This window comes from Trachymyrmex cornetzi, unplaced genomic scaffold (genome assembly GCF_001594075.2).
Source record: "Trachymyrmex cornetzi isolate Tcor2-1 unplaced genomic scaffold, Tcor1.1 scaffold743, whole genome shotgun sequence".
NCBI classification, from domain to species: domain Eukaryota; kingdom Metazoa; phylum Arthropoda; class Insecta; order Hymenoptera; family Formicidae; genus Trachymyrmex; species Trachymyrmex cornetzi.
In genome coordinates this window covers 364,064-380,645 of record NW_017300074.1, presented here as the reverse complement: position 1 = coordinate 380,645, position 16,582 = coordinate 364,064, and the positions used below count along the sequence as shown (strand labels likewise).

Here is a 16,582-nt window from a genome sequence, read left to right as displayed (position 1 = left end):
AAATAATATCAGAAATCAATACGATTGAATTTGTACTATTTTGTACTGCCAAAAACAATTCTATATTACGTCATTTTCAAGAAAACAATGACGTTGATAATATTTAAGCTAGCAAGACCATAAAAAAAAATGAGGAAAGAAATTAACACAACTGAATTTCTACTAATTTGTACCATTGAAAGTAAGTTAATATTTTACATGTTTTTTTTTTCTCCTTAAAATGACTTTATTAGTATATACTTACAATCTATTCTACGTCAAATCATGCACCTTTGAAACATCACTTATTTTTTTTTAATTTGCTAACATATTCTACACATAATAATAAGACACGTGTTTCGTGAGAAAAATGTGAGATTTGTTTGTAAAGTTATGGACGCTTGTAAGTGTTGCGTAAATTTATAAAAAACGTCGCTCATGGAATATTCATATTATTATATCGTCGAAATAATTAATCGTACAAAAAAAATGTAAAATTTTCCGAGATTAAAAGTCCGATTTTAAAGATCTTAAATTGATCCATGGTTGGATTATTTTTTGTTTATTATTTTCATATAAATGAATCATTTTCCATTTGTTTACACGTTTTATGAACATTTTTCGACATCAACTCATCAATTGAAAAATTTTGTAAAAATACATATTTCCATTTTGTTGTTTTTTTTTGTGAATCATTTTTAACTAAATTTAAATATTTCAGCCAAATCGGTTTTTCCACGTTGATAAGATCAGATGCGTGATTATGTCTTTAGTATTATAATTTTTACGAATGTCTTGTCATTACTTTTTTGTGAATCGTATCCTGCTAAATTTAAATATTTTAGCAAACTGTTCTTTCCGTGATAGATAAGATCAGATATGTTACTAGTTCTTCTTACAAATTATTGAGTTTTTAGCATCAGAAATTGGTTAAATTGCTAGTTAATTTAACTCGTGATATTACTGCGGTAGTTTAGTAGAATTAGCGTTTTCAAGACCGAAAAATCATTTCGGTGCGCGTTTCTGGGGACTACATACGTAGTAAATAAATTCAGACAAGAATTATACAAGCATTTAAGATCCAGCTAGACCGTTTAAAGCTTTGATTTCTATAGTTTGTGTTATCATACATATACGGTCCTATAATATATTATATTGTTTATTGAGTTTTTTATTCTCAATTTTTGTGAATCGTTTCTATACTTACGTTACAGTTTCTGATGGTTGCAGAAGAAAATTAACTTGAAGTCTAGCTATTACTTCTAGAGGAATTCCTGTCATCTGCAATTTGTTAAATGTCAAAGTGTTATATATATCATATAAAGGCGGTTCTACACGGAAAAAATTTTACATTTAAAATTACTATAATGTGGTAATAGTTGCGGTCTTTATGTAAATTAAATGCTACACGGAGAGAATTTTTTCTTAGAATTCTGAAAATATGATAATCGTGGGACAACATTGTATTTCGAAGAATTTTAATATAAATCTCTCTCATTCATTAATAAAACTACAATAAAGTATAAAATAAGTTTGATCAATTTTACTGAAGTGCATGGTAAAAATCTTTAAAATATTGTATTGTACCACAATCACCATATTTTCAGGGTAAATTTTAAAAGAAAATTCTCTCCGTGTATAGTTATTTTTTTAAAAACAATAATATAACGTAATTTTTACACTTTTTCATAGTAAACATTTTTTATTACAAAATCAAATATACCTAGGAAATTTTGTTTGCGTACCATAGTAAAAATTAACTGTTTTGCTGTTAGAATATGCACTGAGAGAAAAGATTTTGTTAATTTAGCAAGCCATCAGTATCTTTAACCGGTGATCGGTAAATATGTGACAACAAATTATGTTGTGATTGCTGTTAGTCTGCTATACCAATCAATTATTAGTAATAGAAACAAACTATATAGAATTTAACCTATCTTTTGGATAGACTTTAGCTCGTTTATATAGAATTCGTAGATGATCGTGAAGTCTTAAGTCGTAGGAAACCCACCAAGCACAGTCAAATATAGGGAGAATACTTGACTAGAATTAGTCAGTTTCTTACGATTTGAGGCCCTGCAACCGTCTACGACTTTTATATATATATATGAACCTCTTATTTGCTAGCGATACTATTCATTATTTGTTACATTGACAAATTAATTTGCAATCGTAACAAATCGATTGTTTTTTTAAACAAATATTACATTTGCTTTCCCTTGATTTGTTCCTATAACAAAATCATTTCTCTCAGTGTGGCTTAACAAAATAATTACTTTATTTATGTGATAAAAATTAGTATTACCATAGTGAAAGTTAAGTCGGAATCATGTTGTGAGAGTCCATCGAAAATACAAGACATAGTAAAGTATAATTTAAAATTGTATTAAAACTTAATATAAAATTTTCTCCGTGTAGATAGCATGGCCTGTATTAATAAATATTACACACACGCATGCATAATTATCTACATAAATGTAGACCAGAGCTGTCCAAAGTCGGTGCGTTTTTTGGCTTAAAATCGAAATGTGTCACACCTATATATACCTACTTTTAAACATAGTGAAAAACACGAGTAAAAAACTTTTAACGATTTCGACAGTGTTACTATCGTTGAGATCGAGCATCGCGCATTATGACAAAACAGTAATGAAGAGTAGGAACGGTAATGAGCGTGAATACCGACACATTTTAATTTCATGCAAAAAAAAACCGACTTTAGACAGCTCTGACGTAGACCAATGTTCAGCGAATGTGCATCAAGTTGGCGTACATTGGCCATGTCGTCTGGAGCCGCTTTAACACGAAGCTATGCGAATAATTTAACACGATTGCTTTCTCAATAGCGCATATTATCGTGGCAGCGCCACATCCTCGATAGGCCGGATGAAACGCGATAGTAAAATTAGTATCTTGGCAGTAGAGCACGGGGTTGACTAACCGCCGTTATTTCTATCGCGGCGATTTATTCGTTCGCGCTGTAAAAACGATTTGCTAGATTGCTACTTACGGGTTCCAGAGTGATGGTGAAGCTATGATCCTTGTCATTAGGATGTAGTCCTTCGACTTGGTCAAGGAGCACAGGATCACCCTTGTAAAAATGAGGTAGACTGATGAAGCCTGGCGCACCGAAACGGCACGCGGTCACATTCATTAGACCAGACGGCATGCATTCGCCATTGCAGTAGCAATGACCCATGTTAATAATATCCGGATCATCGTCCGAGTATTCATCCGTATCTTTCTCGGATGAAAGGTTGTTGTCAAAAACACTTTCGGTAGTCGTAGTGTATCCCATCTCCGACAAATGCTCAGCTGCAAAAAAGTCTTCGGTCGTTGTGGTCCTCTCAAAATATTTCGCTTGTTCGTGAGGATAACGTCGCCTAGTATCGTTTCCGAGAGTCTTCTTATCAATGGTGTATCGATAACCCTCGATGCCAAAATAAGATACCGTTCCCTCGTATTCGTAAGTGATCGGACTAAGATAATGTAAAAATAAAACAGAAGAAATAAAGTCAAGAATTCAATGTACGATATAAATTTTGGCACTGCTTAAAAATTATTAGGGTAGTTACAACAGGTTGATAACATGCAAGAATGGCGCCAGAAAGATTATTCTGCGGTGAAGCTAATTAACAACATTAAGTGAAAATGGACCAATAATTAAATATAACTGTATCACACACACACACGCGCGCACACACACGACACGCACACACACATACACACACGCACGCACGCGCGCGCGCGCGCGCACACACACACACACACACACACACACAAAATTGTATTTAATAAATAGAGAAAAATGTTGTTTATACTACTTTGGTCAAAAATATTAGGCACCTTATTAACGGTTTAATGTTTTAGTTAAAAAACTGATTTATGACATTTGCTGTGATTATCTTTTACTTCAAGATTCTATAATTATGGTATTATTTATGCAGCGACGAAACACTAGGACTAAATTGCCTCAACATTTAAATTCATAAAAATAAAACCTTGATTTTTCGTTAAATATTATTTGATTTGACAGCACATAAATAAATGCAAAGTTTAGTCTATTTTGTATAAACTTGATAATATTTTTCAACTAACCGACATATATCTATGCTGAACAAAGTAATCTCATCTTTTGCTCTATTGGGCGGCCAAAATTCACCCGCGCTGCCTTCAATAACATTACAAGGGCTCTTGAAAAATTTCGTCGTATCCTTGTAATGCCAATTTCGTAGGATACCCAACTGGCTGATATCATCCTCTCCCGTTTCCATATTTACGTATCCATCCGAGATGCTGTTATTTTTCTGTATAATTAAGACATAACAATATAAATTGCGAAGTATTCCTTTTTTGGTAAGTTTTTGATAATTCTATCCACATCTGAGAAGGTGCTTATGACTGGATTGTTCCATCTTTCGATAAACTTCAGCTCACTCTCTAACTCTCTTACTCTCTTACGCTTCTTATTCATTTACTCTTTTCTTTATCGGATAAATTGCCATATATCCGAAGATGAAACAACCGGCTTTATGCGAATTAATACCTTTTCGTTAATATAACATTATGTTTTTGTCTATTTTTCTTTAATAGTTTCGTCAGCACCGATAAAACGGCGATTTGTTTCATCAGAGCGATGCGTGTTATCATTATCTCCACAACCAGTTGCTTCAACAATGTAATCGTGGTTACTCCACTCTTAAAGTGTTTAGAGATACGCCTTTTCATACTATTTAACTATAATTTTTGTAGACCACTAACATCAGTATAATACTACATAATGTATCTTCGGACGTTTTATTCGCTCCGCGGCGCGACCTATATGTGATCTCCATTCATTATCAATTTAAACCTGGTTACAAGTACTCTACCATCGACTATAACGTACCTAGTACTATGTAACTCAAATGTTCCACGTACTATATTTGCTAGATATTAATAAATTAATTAAATAAATTTATTTACAGTTTTTCAGCACATTAACATCTTTCTAATATGAGAGATGCCTGGTTGAGCATTAAATTATTAAAAATTGCTTGCCAATTTAATTTAATTTGTGATGTTATTACAGTAGTTTAATTGCGTTTATAAAACCGGAAAACAAATTCGGCGCGCAGTTCGAATAACTACAAATATGGTATTATTATTTTTTTAAGCATTAAAGGTCTAGCTTCGACCGCTATAGGCATTTCTATCGTATTGATTGTGTTCTCACACGTACGGTAAAATATAATTTTTATTATTGATATTAATAGCTTTTTACATCGTTCATAGCGATCCTCAATGCTAAATACTATCTTTAATATTAGCATTTCAAATCATTTGTGAAAGAGATGAATTTTGTTTATTACATAATAATGAAAGAACAGGAAGTCTCTGATTTTCCAATATTTGAAGAAGCAGAATAAATGATACGATGCATCAGAGCTGGGATTTAATTCACACATTTCGGGCAGATTTCATTGATGACGCCTACTGACTTTTTCTTGCCGCTCGTATCTTAGCAACGAGCTTATAAATAAGTGTGACGCTTCATCTCAGAATAAGCGTTCGTATACTAAATGATAGAATTGTAATTCCCTTGAACCTCCCTTGAAGAAGCTTATAGTTAGAATTTTTCTCTTTTGAATAATTATTAATTAATTAGCTTAATAAATAATGGAAAAGCTTTTTGTTATCAGTATATTAATGAAGATTTCCAGTTATTAATCTAAAATTATTCAAAAAAGTTACTTGAAGTTCAGGGGAATTACATTTCTATCATATAATACGAATGCTTCTGAGGTAAAGCGACATGCGTTTTTCATAAACATTTGGTGCAAAGATACAAGCGGTAACAAGGGAATAGTATATATCGATGAAATCGGGTAACCAAAATGTGTAACTAAATCTAGCTCTGCGATACATAATGATCCTCAATGCAAATAAAAATTAACGGTAATTCTGCGGAAAACCAAATAATCATACAAGCAATAATCTTCGAAGTGTATTTAATATGTGTATTGCATACACTAACAAGTTGTTCTCGCTGACTAAATGAAACATTAAGAAGAGCTTGTCAGAAATAGTCTGTCTTATTAGTAAACGTACCGTGTAGAACCAGCCGAAACGATCAAACGTCGGAACATCGTCTAATGGCATTATTTTGCTCATAGTGAACAGAGTATCAGGATAGCCTGTAAACAGCAATTCATCCACTGTTTTACTAGTGTAGTATCGTCGATTAGTGCTACTTAAGAGAAAAGACAGCGACTTCTGCCAATCGATTTCCCAATATCTAACTTTGTGCGCTGCTGACTGTAAAAAAGAGAATAAGTATATATTTATAGTATTTAATATCTCTGATTCTTCCTAAATTGACTATTTTTTATTTTCATATCAGGACGGAATTTAACCTTCTATAATCCGGTGTGATTTTGAAGTCACATGCTGATATATCAATATCTTGTTGATTTAATTAATTTTTATCGCAAAGTGATGTATACATCTTGTGATATAACGTAATATGCTTTTGCAAGTTGTTTCCAGATAGAGATTATAGGAGCTACTTCTAGATTTATATTTGTTGATGTTACATAAATTTTTTTATAGTCATGAAAAAAATTCGTGCTATAATATAGAATTAAAAAACCGGGAAATCCAGATATATCTTCCTATATACGGTTGTATTGTTATGTAATTGTTTCTCATACGATTTTTTTGCTTATATTGTTACAATTGATATTGTGAATTCAATTTATTGTTGCAACACTAAGCACGTAATAAAACCCAAGTGGAAATTTACAACTGACGCGATATCGCGCCAATACTGCGTTAAGGATTTGGTACTGGCTCGGTATTGGCATATTACTGGATTAATAACGATGAGTTCTGGCATTATACCGAAAGGTAACTTGGCTGGGTATTAGCAACCAGTATTAAGACAGTATTGTAGACAGTACTGTGCTAGTACTAAGCCAGTACTGTCCCAACCCTCGGAATAAATTCTTACTCTATTGATAGCCAATACTCGAGAGTCTGTACTGTGCCAGTACTAAGCCAGTACCGTACCAATCCTCGGCGTAACTCCTTACTCGGTTGATAACCAGTACTGAAGAGTCAGTACTGTGCCAGTAATAAGCCAGTATTATACCGATGATTGGTGCCGTACTGACCAGCAGTACTGATGTTACTTACTATTTACAACTAACGCGGTATCGCGTCATTTGTAAAATCCGGCATATGTCCAACTTTTCCACTTGGGAAGATGTAATAAAGTAACTTACCACAGTGACAGGGTCCAAATTAGTAATGATGTCGTTAATACTTCCATTGCTCCGCTCCGCATCGTAGTACCATATTCGTCGTTGAAAATAGCTGACAGTTTTGTTCTCATGATTAAATTGGATACCGTCCTTTTGCCTTATTTCCCTGCATTTCATAATTGTATTAACGATTTCTTCCATTCTTTCTCGATTTTGTACAATCAAAAGATTCTTTTTAGTTGTTAAGCATTATTTTTAAATTTATGAATTAGAAGCGGATAACATTAATGAAACACGCACTGAATATAAACGTTCACATTTTTCGTAAAAGAAGATGTTTAATTTTAAGATACTAAAATATTGTATTTCTTATTTCCATTTTCAAATACTTAAAAATGTTTTAGTTTTAAACGAGCACACAAATGCTAAAAAGTGTTTAGTTTTGAGAAGTGTCTTATTCAAAGGTACATAAAAGTATTTAATTTTTTGAAGTATACTATTTTAAAACACATAAAGTCGTTTAAGAGTTTTAAAAAATGTTTTAAATTGAAAACGCTAAAAGCTGTTTTACTTTGAATAATATTTGATTCTTAAATGTTTCTTGCGTTTAGATGAAAACGCTAAAAGCTCTTTTATTTTAGATAATGTTTAAATTTTATAAAAACTAATTAATTTAATTTTATTAAATTTGCCTGTTCTGCTGGCCACATATACAGGTCAAATTTTCTTAAAAAGAAAATCTTTCAGTTCGACGTCTCATCTCTCGTGTTTTGATATATCAAAACACTTTTTAGCAAGCACGTCTTGTATTTCAAAATGTTTCTCCTTCGTAAACATTTAATATCGATAAGATATTTTATTCTTTGATATGCAAAAGAAGTAGACGTTCAACTGTCACAATAAAATCGTTTTTTTCGTTTAAGAAAAAATAAATATTTTTTAACATTTTAAATAAATTAAAATTCTATGATGTTTAGATTTAAAATATGGAAAACGTTTAAAACTGAAACATCTCTTATTATTAAACATTTGTTTTGGGAAATATATTTTATATGTAACCATTTTAAACACTGCATTTTTTATAGTACAGTAGTTTTATTTATATGCAAATTAAACAATATATACATTTTCTGCCTCATTTTAATTGATACATAATTTATTGGTTGCTGCTAATTCTGAGGTTGATTATTCAATCGCAACTCAGACATTTGACCTATATATATTGCTTATTAATATTAACGGGGCCAATTGCCCCGCAACCATACAGGACGTACGTATGTAATGATAATGACCATACCTAATGCTCTCTTATCGTCAAAGCCGCAATCTTTATATTACCAACACAAAATTAGGAACGGAAGCAGGATTGTAGAAGAAGAATTTGGAAGGGGAGAATTTTATTTTAGGTGGTAATATGATAATAAAATTAGTTTAATCGGTTATCTGAATTGACCATTGCTCCAAATAATTATATACATGGTTTTATATTTCGTTAATCATAATTCTATTAATTTAGGAAAGTTGCAATTACAAACTTGATCGAAATTCAACCGTGTAACGGAAATTCTAAATTTCTTCAAATTTCGTCAATGATGACAATTATATTTAATAACAGAGTGTCGAAATTTAAAGAAACTTAAGAGTTTCAGTTACACGGGATTTCAATCCAATTTATGATTGCAACTTTTACGCTCTTCATGTTTTCGCGTATTAAGGCGCGTTCACACCTTGATGAAAAAGCAGAAAGCGGAAAAGTAGTGGCCAATCAAAACTCGCGTTGGTAGTAAATAGTACAAAAAGCCGAAATTGTCGATTAGCAGCACGAGTTCTGATTGGCTGCTGTTTTCCCGCTTTCTGCTTTTCCGTCAAGGTGTGAACGCACTCTTAAAAGTCGCGTGAGGTGTTCTTGGAAAACGCAAATTGCGAAATGTGTAATGATACTTGTATCTCGAATCGTTTTTACAGGTGTTCTACACGTTTACCGGTTTTAACGCAAAAGTATTTTGAGGTAAACTAGTCGAATGAAGGACATGAGTAAGGGAATGCATCTATATGGTACTGGTTGAAGAATCGCAAAACACATGTTATTACGGTCGAGACGAAAGTAATTAATTAGTCAATTAATTCATCTAGACTCGCCTACGCGTCGCGCGTGATTGGTATTTTTTTTATACATTAAGACATCAATACAATGAGGTTAACTATTTCTCCTTCATTGTCATCATTAGATTCGTTATCGTATTGTAATTTCATAGTCTGATTAGAATAACCTGACATTTATTACATTTTGCATATGAAGTGTATCAGATTTCTTCATATGACTTTTCTTTTATCTAAATATTTTAGATTTAGATCTTTTCTTATAGTACTAATTTAATTTAATTTAATTTAATTTAATTTAGTTTATTGCAAAGCTGTATAAAAAAGACTACATGTTAATAAAATATACAATAGACTATAGTTGACATAAACATGAAACGCGAGGCAGCGGAACGAAAGGATGACAGAGAGAGAGAGGTTTTTATTGAATCAGGAAGGGAAATAAAATATTTGACAGAGGTGTAGGATAAAGCAGCACGGAACTTAGTGGACCGATATATGGGGAAAGATAAATAATCTTGGTATCTGGTGACAAGAGAGTTAAAAGAGGAATGATGTTCAAAGTTCAACTGAAGGAGACGTCGTAGATATAGAGGAGTATTGGAGCGAAGGAGAAAAAATATAAGACAGCACAGGTGGAGAATAAAATGTTACCAAATCTTAAGCCAGCCAGATCTCTGGTAATACGCAGATATATGATCCTATTTACGGATGTATAATAAGTTGCCACGTGTGACTCGAATGACCATGAAGAGTCAACATGGACATCAAGAATCTTAATAGAGGAGGAGCGAGAAGATGGAATAAAATTAAGAAAAGTGTCAAAAGATTACGAGATTGAATACGGGATTGAAAAATGCTGAGAAACCGACAATCTACAACGATGATTTAGAAGAATTTAGATGCAAGGTATTATTAATGGACAATTCGACAATAAATTTTAAGTCTATTCAAAACAGAACAGGTTGCTAAAACATCGAATGGGTGAAAGGAGAAAAAGGATTATATACGAGGATTTACTGATTTGTAAGGAACGAGCAGATCAGCGAGAGAACAAGATGAGAAAGACCGCATAACTTGAGTTTGACTAGAAGTAGGTCATGATTGACGGTATCGAAAGCCTTTGTGAGGTCCAGCGCAACGATGGAAGTAAGGCGACAATTGTCGAAATTACGAAGCACAACGTCAGAGATAATTAATGTGCTAATTATGATAATTAAGACGTTTGTTTATTAAATGTAACTTATTTATCATAAAATATGTAATATTGTGTCAATATGTGTTAATCATATTAATTTTGCTCATAAATAGAATATCGTAATTGTAATCTAAATTAAAATAATATATTTGCAGAAATTTACATTTAGTATTTAAGCACTAAGATCCGTTTTGATTAACAATAAGATTATTTCTATTAATTAGTAAATTATAATTAAAATACGTATATAATAAGAAAATCGGTAGTCGCATAAAAATTATTGTTTATTATGCGACTACCGATTTAAATAAAAACAGTGATTGCAATTTATAATTTTGTAATGTCAAAGTTAATAACATTCTTATTATATACATTTTTTTAAAATTATGATTTACTAATTAATAGAAATAATTCTGTTGTCGATCAAAGCGGATCTTAGTGCTTAATGCCAAATGTAAATTTCTGCAAATATATTATTTTAATCTGATAAACTACGTACCGATACGGTTTGTTGAACTTAAATCGTTTTCGCAAATTGAAGTTGAATTCAATTGAATTGAAGCTAAAATTATTATCATAAATTTCGTTGATTGATTGTCTTTTTTAAATTAGTGGTGCTAATAAGAAATATTTATGTCAGCCTAGCTAAGATAATATTTTTTGCAATGAATTATTTAGTAGGGTAGACTGAGAAGTCTACCCTAGAAAGGTCCCCGGGGAAAAAAGTCTACCTTTTGTATCCCGGTAATAATGTATTCATTAGAAAATTCCGCCATACATTTCGTCAACTAAGAGTGGAAATCTCATGCCACAAAGTTCGTTGCTTTCTGGTAATTATTAGGAAGCTTGCACGAACATGTCCTTGCATTTGAGAGTCAAAAGTAAGATATTAGCGTCGCAGTTATTTTGGTCTGAAGGGATTATTTTTGCAACTAGATAGATTAAATAAGTGCTCTCTAAATCTGAATCAGTGGATAATCACTGATATGCCAAGTATACCACTGGTAATCAGTAAACTAAATGTGAGATCCCTAATCTAGCTAATCTTTATTATGTGATCTAACTAACTTTGTTTTAGTGCTTAAATTCAATGAATTGGAAGATTGAAATTAACGTGCAAATATCAATATTTAAGTTATATTATGCTAAAACATTCTTCCTGTTTTAGTTGAACTTCACTGATTATCAGTGCAAAGTATGTCCCTGGGTAATTAGTACACTGAGAAAAATTTCGAACGTTTTATCCGTTCGAAAAGTAACAAACGGATATTTCCGATTGATTTTGATCGGATTTATAAGACTATCCGATTAAATTTATCGAATAGTCCTATAAATCCGATAAATTTGATCGGATAGTCCTAAAATTTGATCGGATATAGTCTTATAAATCCGATCAAAATCAATCGGAAATATTCGTTTGCTACTTTCTGAACGGACATTTTTCTCAGTGTAACTATCCACTGATTCAGATTTAGTGAATGTATTTATTAATCTTATTTTATTGTTTTAATAGTGTGATTATTAAAATAGTTATTTCTATTATAATTTTTTAATAACAATGCCGCAAAGTTTGCTTGCTTGTTGGGGTAAAAAGTGCCATGGTTGTTCTGTTATCGTTAATGTTGATTTTATAACAAGTCGATAATCCTAAGTCTTATCAGTTGACCAATAGCTAACTGTACGAGACGTCACCGATTACTTCCGATTATCGACTCATTGTAGAATCAGCATTAGTAGTGATCGTTACGCAGAGAGACTGGTAATTATTCAGAATGCGACTTTCATCTCCAATTTCGATTAAATTAGGCTTATTCGACGCGTTTTTGTACGAAACGAAAGAATCTGTAAGAAAAAACGTTGAGTCGGCCCTGCGAACCGAGATATTAAGCGTTAAAGTTAACATATTGAGGTTAGACAATAGAAATATAATAAAAATATATTAAAATTAAAATGTCAATCTTATAACACAAAAATAAAAATGTTCCGTTTTTATAATTTCAGTTTTAACAGAAAATGAAATTATTGACATGTTTTCTTAACCTAAGAAAAACTTGAAAAAGAAGAAACAAAATTACAACTATTGTAACAAAATTACAATAGAAATCCTATAATAAAAATATATTAAAATTAAAATGTCAATCTTATAACACAAAACCCACTTAATGTAGGTACTTTATAATAAAAAACTCTAATATATACCTGTTGTTGTCTCTGAAAATAGTTCAAACTTGATATAGAAGTATTGGTACTTTTTTACCTAGTTTTTAAGCAGTTTATTAGCATTATCATTCACAGGGACGATTAATTTATTTAATTTATGATATTTTATTTATAGCTTCGGTTTGCAACTGTATTTCAAATCTGACAAACCATATTGGCGCACAGTTTATAAAACCGAAATAATATATTTGTAAAAATTTCCATTTAATCTTATTGAACACTAAGATTTGCTTTGATCGAAAATATGAGATATTATGTCTATTACTTGATTTATTCTCATTGGTCTAATTTTAATTTATAATTAATTTTTATAATAAATATTGCAAAAAATGTTTATTTCGTCTTAAGATTAATCAGTTTTGTTGAAAAGTCAGCCATTTGTTTAACAGCCGTTTGTTTCAATTTTGACATGTTAAGCACCATATCAGTCATTGGTGACTGACAATATACCTACTTTTTGGTCAGACCGCGTAAGTTACCAGTGACGATAAAAAATTTTTACATGTTAAGCCATGACTGACAATGAGTATAAAAAATTATGCCATGATTGAGTATAAATAATTAAATGCGCAAATAAAGAGTTAAAAGAAGTAGGTTCGGCGCTTAACGTGTTAAGCTAGAATATACACAATTTTTAAAGCATTAATTTTGAAATATTCTGTTTATAATGAAAATTAATATAATCAAGACGCGTTGACACAAACAATAACTATTGTAATTATAATTTTATCTTATCTGCAGTGGCTTATGTGCTTCGATCTCATGACTTCGAAACTTTCTATTTCCGTGGTTAGTATTCCTCTCTCTCGTCTCTCTTGTTACATTCATAAATATTATTGAAATATATTGACATTTTTCTGAATGAAAATTAACACACACAAGTAAAAGTTAATAGTGAGTCTTACTGAAGGAATTAATCTTGTCTTCTCGTTGATACATAAGGGAATATATTATACGTTCTTATATTGTATGTTCTTTTCTATGCCACGATTTCGTAAATCTTAATAATGAAAATTGTTCGTTTCAATCAAAGTCACTTACCTGAAATAATAAGGTCCAACTTGATTGAAATGCGGTTTTTTTATGTTCAATTCCTCCGGATTGGTCCAGTTAAAGAGATATATTTTCATAAATAAAGGCGGGAGGTTGCTGGTGTCCTTCCACATCTCAAAGCTTTTGGAAGTCGGCGAGAGAGCCAATTCCTAGAGATATAAAAAAATATTTAGCAGAAGTAAAAAAATGATTAGCCGATAATAGCAATTTTTATCACTTTACAGTCTGATGACGTTCGCTGATTGCACTCAAGTGCAATGTTGACAATGCAAATAATTTCCTTATAAAGTGGCACTTAAATAACTATTCAGATCGCGTTTTACAGTTAATGAACACACGCAATAGTTGTTAATTTATACTGCAGCTAGCTACGCGATCACAACAACGCAAAAAGACTAATTTGTACTACGTATTATTATGTATGAACAGTAGTAAAAATCACTGAAAACACTAAATTGGTCACATATTGCAACATTAGTAATGCACCTACTATTTACAACCCAATTTATTCTCATAATTGACAGGAAAAACTCGCGATTGTAACATCGGCACAATCATAATAGTCAAAAATAATTTTGTATTCGAAATTAGTCACTTACTAATCAAATGTAAATTATAATATGAAATGTGATAAATATCGGATTCGCTAGCAACCATTTCTTGAATAAGAATGTAATCGCGCAGCTGTTAGTAATTAATCTTCACGTCGTGTTGTATGAACGGTTTAGAAGGGAAAACAAAAGCAGACATGTGATACGAATGTGTGTCTCTACTTTTATCAATACTAATATTATTCGCACGCGATAATGCCAGTGGCGTGAAATGGGACCGTTGCGATGTGCCGCGACACAGAGAAATACCAATTAATGGGACAATCGGCCACTTTTCCAATCGGGTCGGTAGTAGCGCCGAGGCAAGCGTCCAGTCTCTAAACGCATAGTATATGGATCAGTTCAACGAGTGATTTTATTTATCGCAAACGACACTCACGCGGCATGATGTTTGCGTATTTAATACATAAATGTGGCTTATTTTCTGCTATTATGGATGAAAAACACGCATCGTACGTGTTATTCCTTTCTGGGAAAAGCTCGATAAGTGTAATTAATGACCAGTTTAAAAATCAACAAGTTTCAGGATTGTCGTTTTGCTAAAAATAAAGATTTTAATTAAAATCAATTAAGAGGAAGCGCCAATTACGGTCGAAGTTAGATTTTAGGAGTAATTCTTTATATGTAATTTACTGTAAATACATTTACTTTAGATAACAAATTTAATATATTGGACAAAACGAAATGATAAAGAAGGCATAGAAAGCCAGGCATTAACTTGCAATGATATAAAATAAAAACGAACAAACTAATTTATGGATGATGATATCTTATTTCTTATACTTATGGATAAGATTTTTTTTTTATAGTCAATCGTTATTATATGCAATTAAAATATTTGAAGGCTTCTTTTTGGAATGACAAGTAATCTTAGAGAGCTCTAAGATTACTTGTCATTCCAAAAAGAAGCCTTCAAATATTTTAATTCATAGAAAATTGAATTAGAATAATAATGCTGTAATTCATAAATTTATAATATATCTGCCTGTTCATATTATCGCAGAATCAAAGTTAAGAAGAAAAATAGTTCGAAAAGCAATCGGTTATGAAGTCATAATTCATAAATTTTGACACGATTTGGGCAATACTTGAAAATAAAAATCCAATGATTTTTTTAACTTTATTTTTTAATGTTATTTTTAATAATTTGTTAATTACGTTTTAATCTACAACTACTCTTATTATTGTAATGGCTGAGGATGACTAAGGCCCAGTTCCACAACTCACGGTTAACTCTTAACCGAGGTTCAACTTATTCATTGTCTCTTTCCAATTCTCGAATTGGAAAGAGATGAGAGATAAATTGAACTTCGGTTAAGAGTTAACCGTGAGTTGTGGAACTGGGCCTAAGTAAGGTCGAAATGTTCCATTTATTAATTAATGTAAAAAACCTTTACACCTTTTATGATATAGATTAATGTTTTAATAAACTTTATCATCTTATTTTTTCGTGTTTGATCTATTATCTTCTAGTATCTTCTAGTATGTAGATTTAGTATCTTCCTATTCATTTGTATTTATATATTTGAGCAAAAAAATCACATGTTATAAAACTTTTATATACATATAAGCATAATTTATGTTAAAAAATCATCAGATTAATTTAATAATAGTGAATTAACAGGTTATTCGAACCGCATTGTACTAATAAATATTAATAAATATTCATTATATCGAAAAAGTTTCACAAATAATACAATGCGGTTCGAATAACCTGTTATTTCACTATTATTGAATTAATATTCGTAAGAGTCTTATTAATATTATAGTTTAAATCATCAGATTGAACTTTTTATCTATAATTTATAAGTATTATTTGAATCTTGTTTGAATCACGACTTCAACGATTGTTTTTTTTAAACATTTTCCTTCTTAAATGATTTGGTGATAATATGGACAGACAGATTACGTATCGTATTACTGAGATAAGCGAGATTAGATTATTAATTCTAAATATTTTGTAATATATATGCACCACAAGTATATGAGAGAGGTGTAACCTAGGCCGAAGGCCTAACATAAGAAAGAAGAAGAATATTTTATATATAAATTATCGTAGAAATCCGTTTCAAATCCAACTTATAAAAAAAAATTACTTATTTTTATAAAAAAAAAGGAGTTGAAATAAATCTCGAAAGTAAACACGTCGATTAAATGTGGCACGAACGAGAAAGCGA

At 31.2% G+C, this 16,582-nt stretch overlaps 1 protein-coding gene across 2 annotated transcripts in view; it reads right to left on the bottom strand.

Annotated features, from left to right (window-relative positions):
* Positions 1-16,582, bottom strand: part of LOC108767977 (protein croquemort) — a 29,214-nt gene that overhangs the window by 2,155 nt on the left and 10,477 nt on the right. For both annotated transcript variants that reach the window (XM_018518136.1, XM_018518135.1), the window contains exons 3-8: positions 13,783-13,943; positions 7,245-7,389; positions 6,070-6,276; positions 4,078-4,286; positions 2,990-3,458; positions 1,187-1,260 (exon numbers count right to left, since the gene is read on the bottom strand). In XM_018518136.1, coding sequence (XP_018373638.1) covers positions 1,187-1,260; positions 2,990-3,458; positions 4,078-4,286; positions 6,070-6,276; positions 7,245-7,389; positions 13,783-13,943 — 1,265 coding nt within the window. The remainder of the gene's footprint in view (positions 1-1,186; positions 1,261-2,989; positions 3,459-4,077; positions 4,287-6,069; positions 6,277-7,244; positions 7,390-13,782; positions 13,944-16,582) is intronic.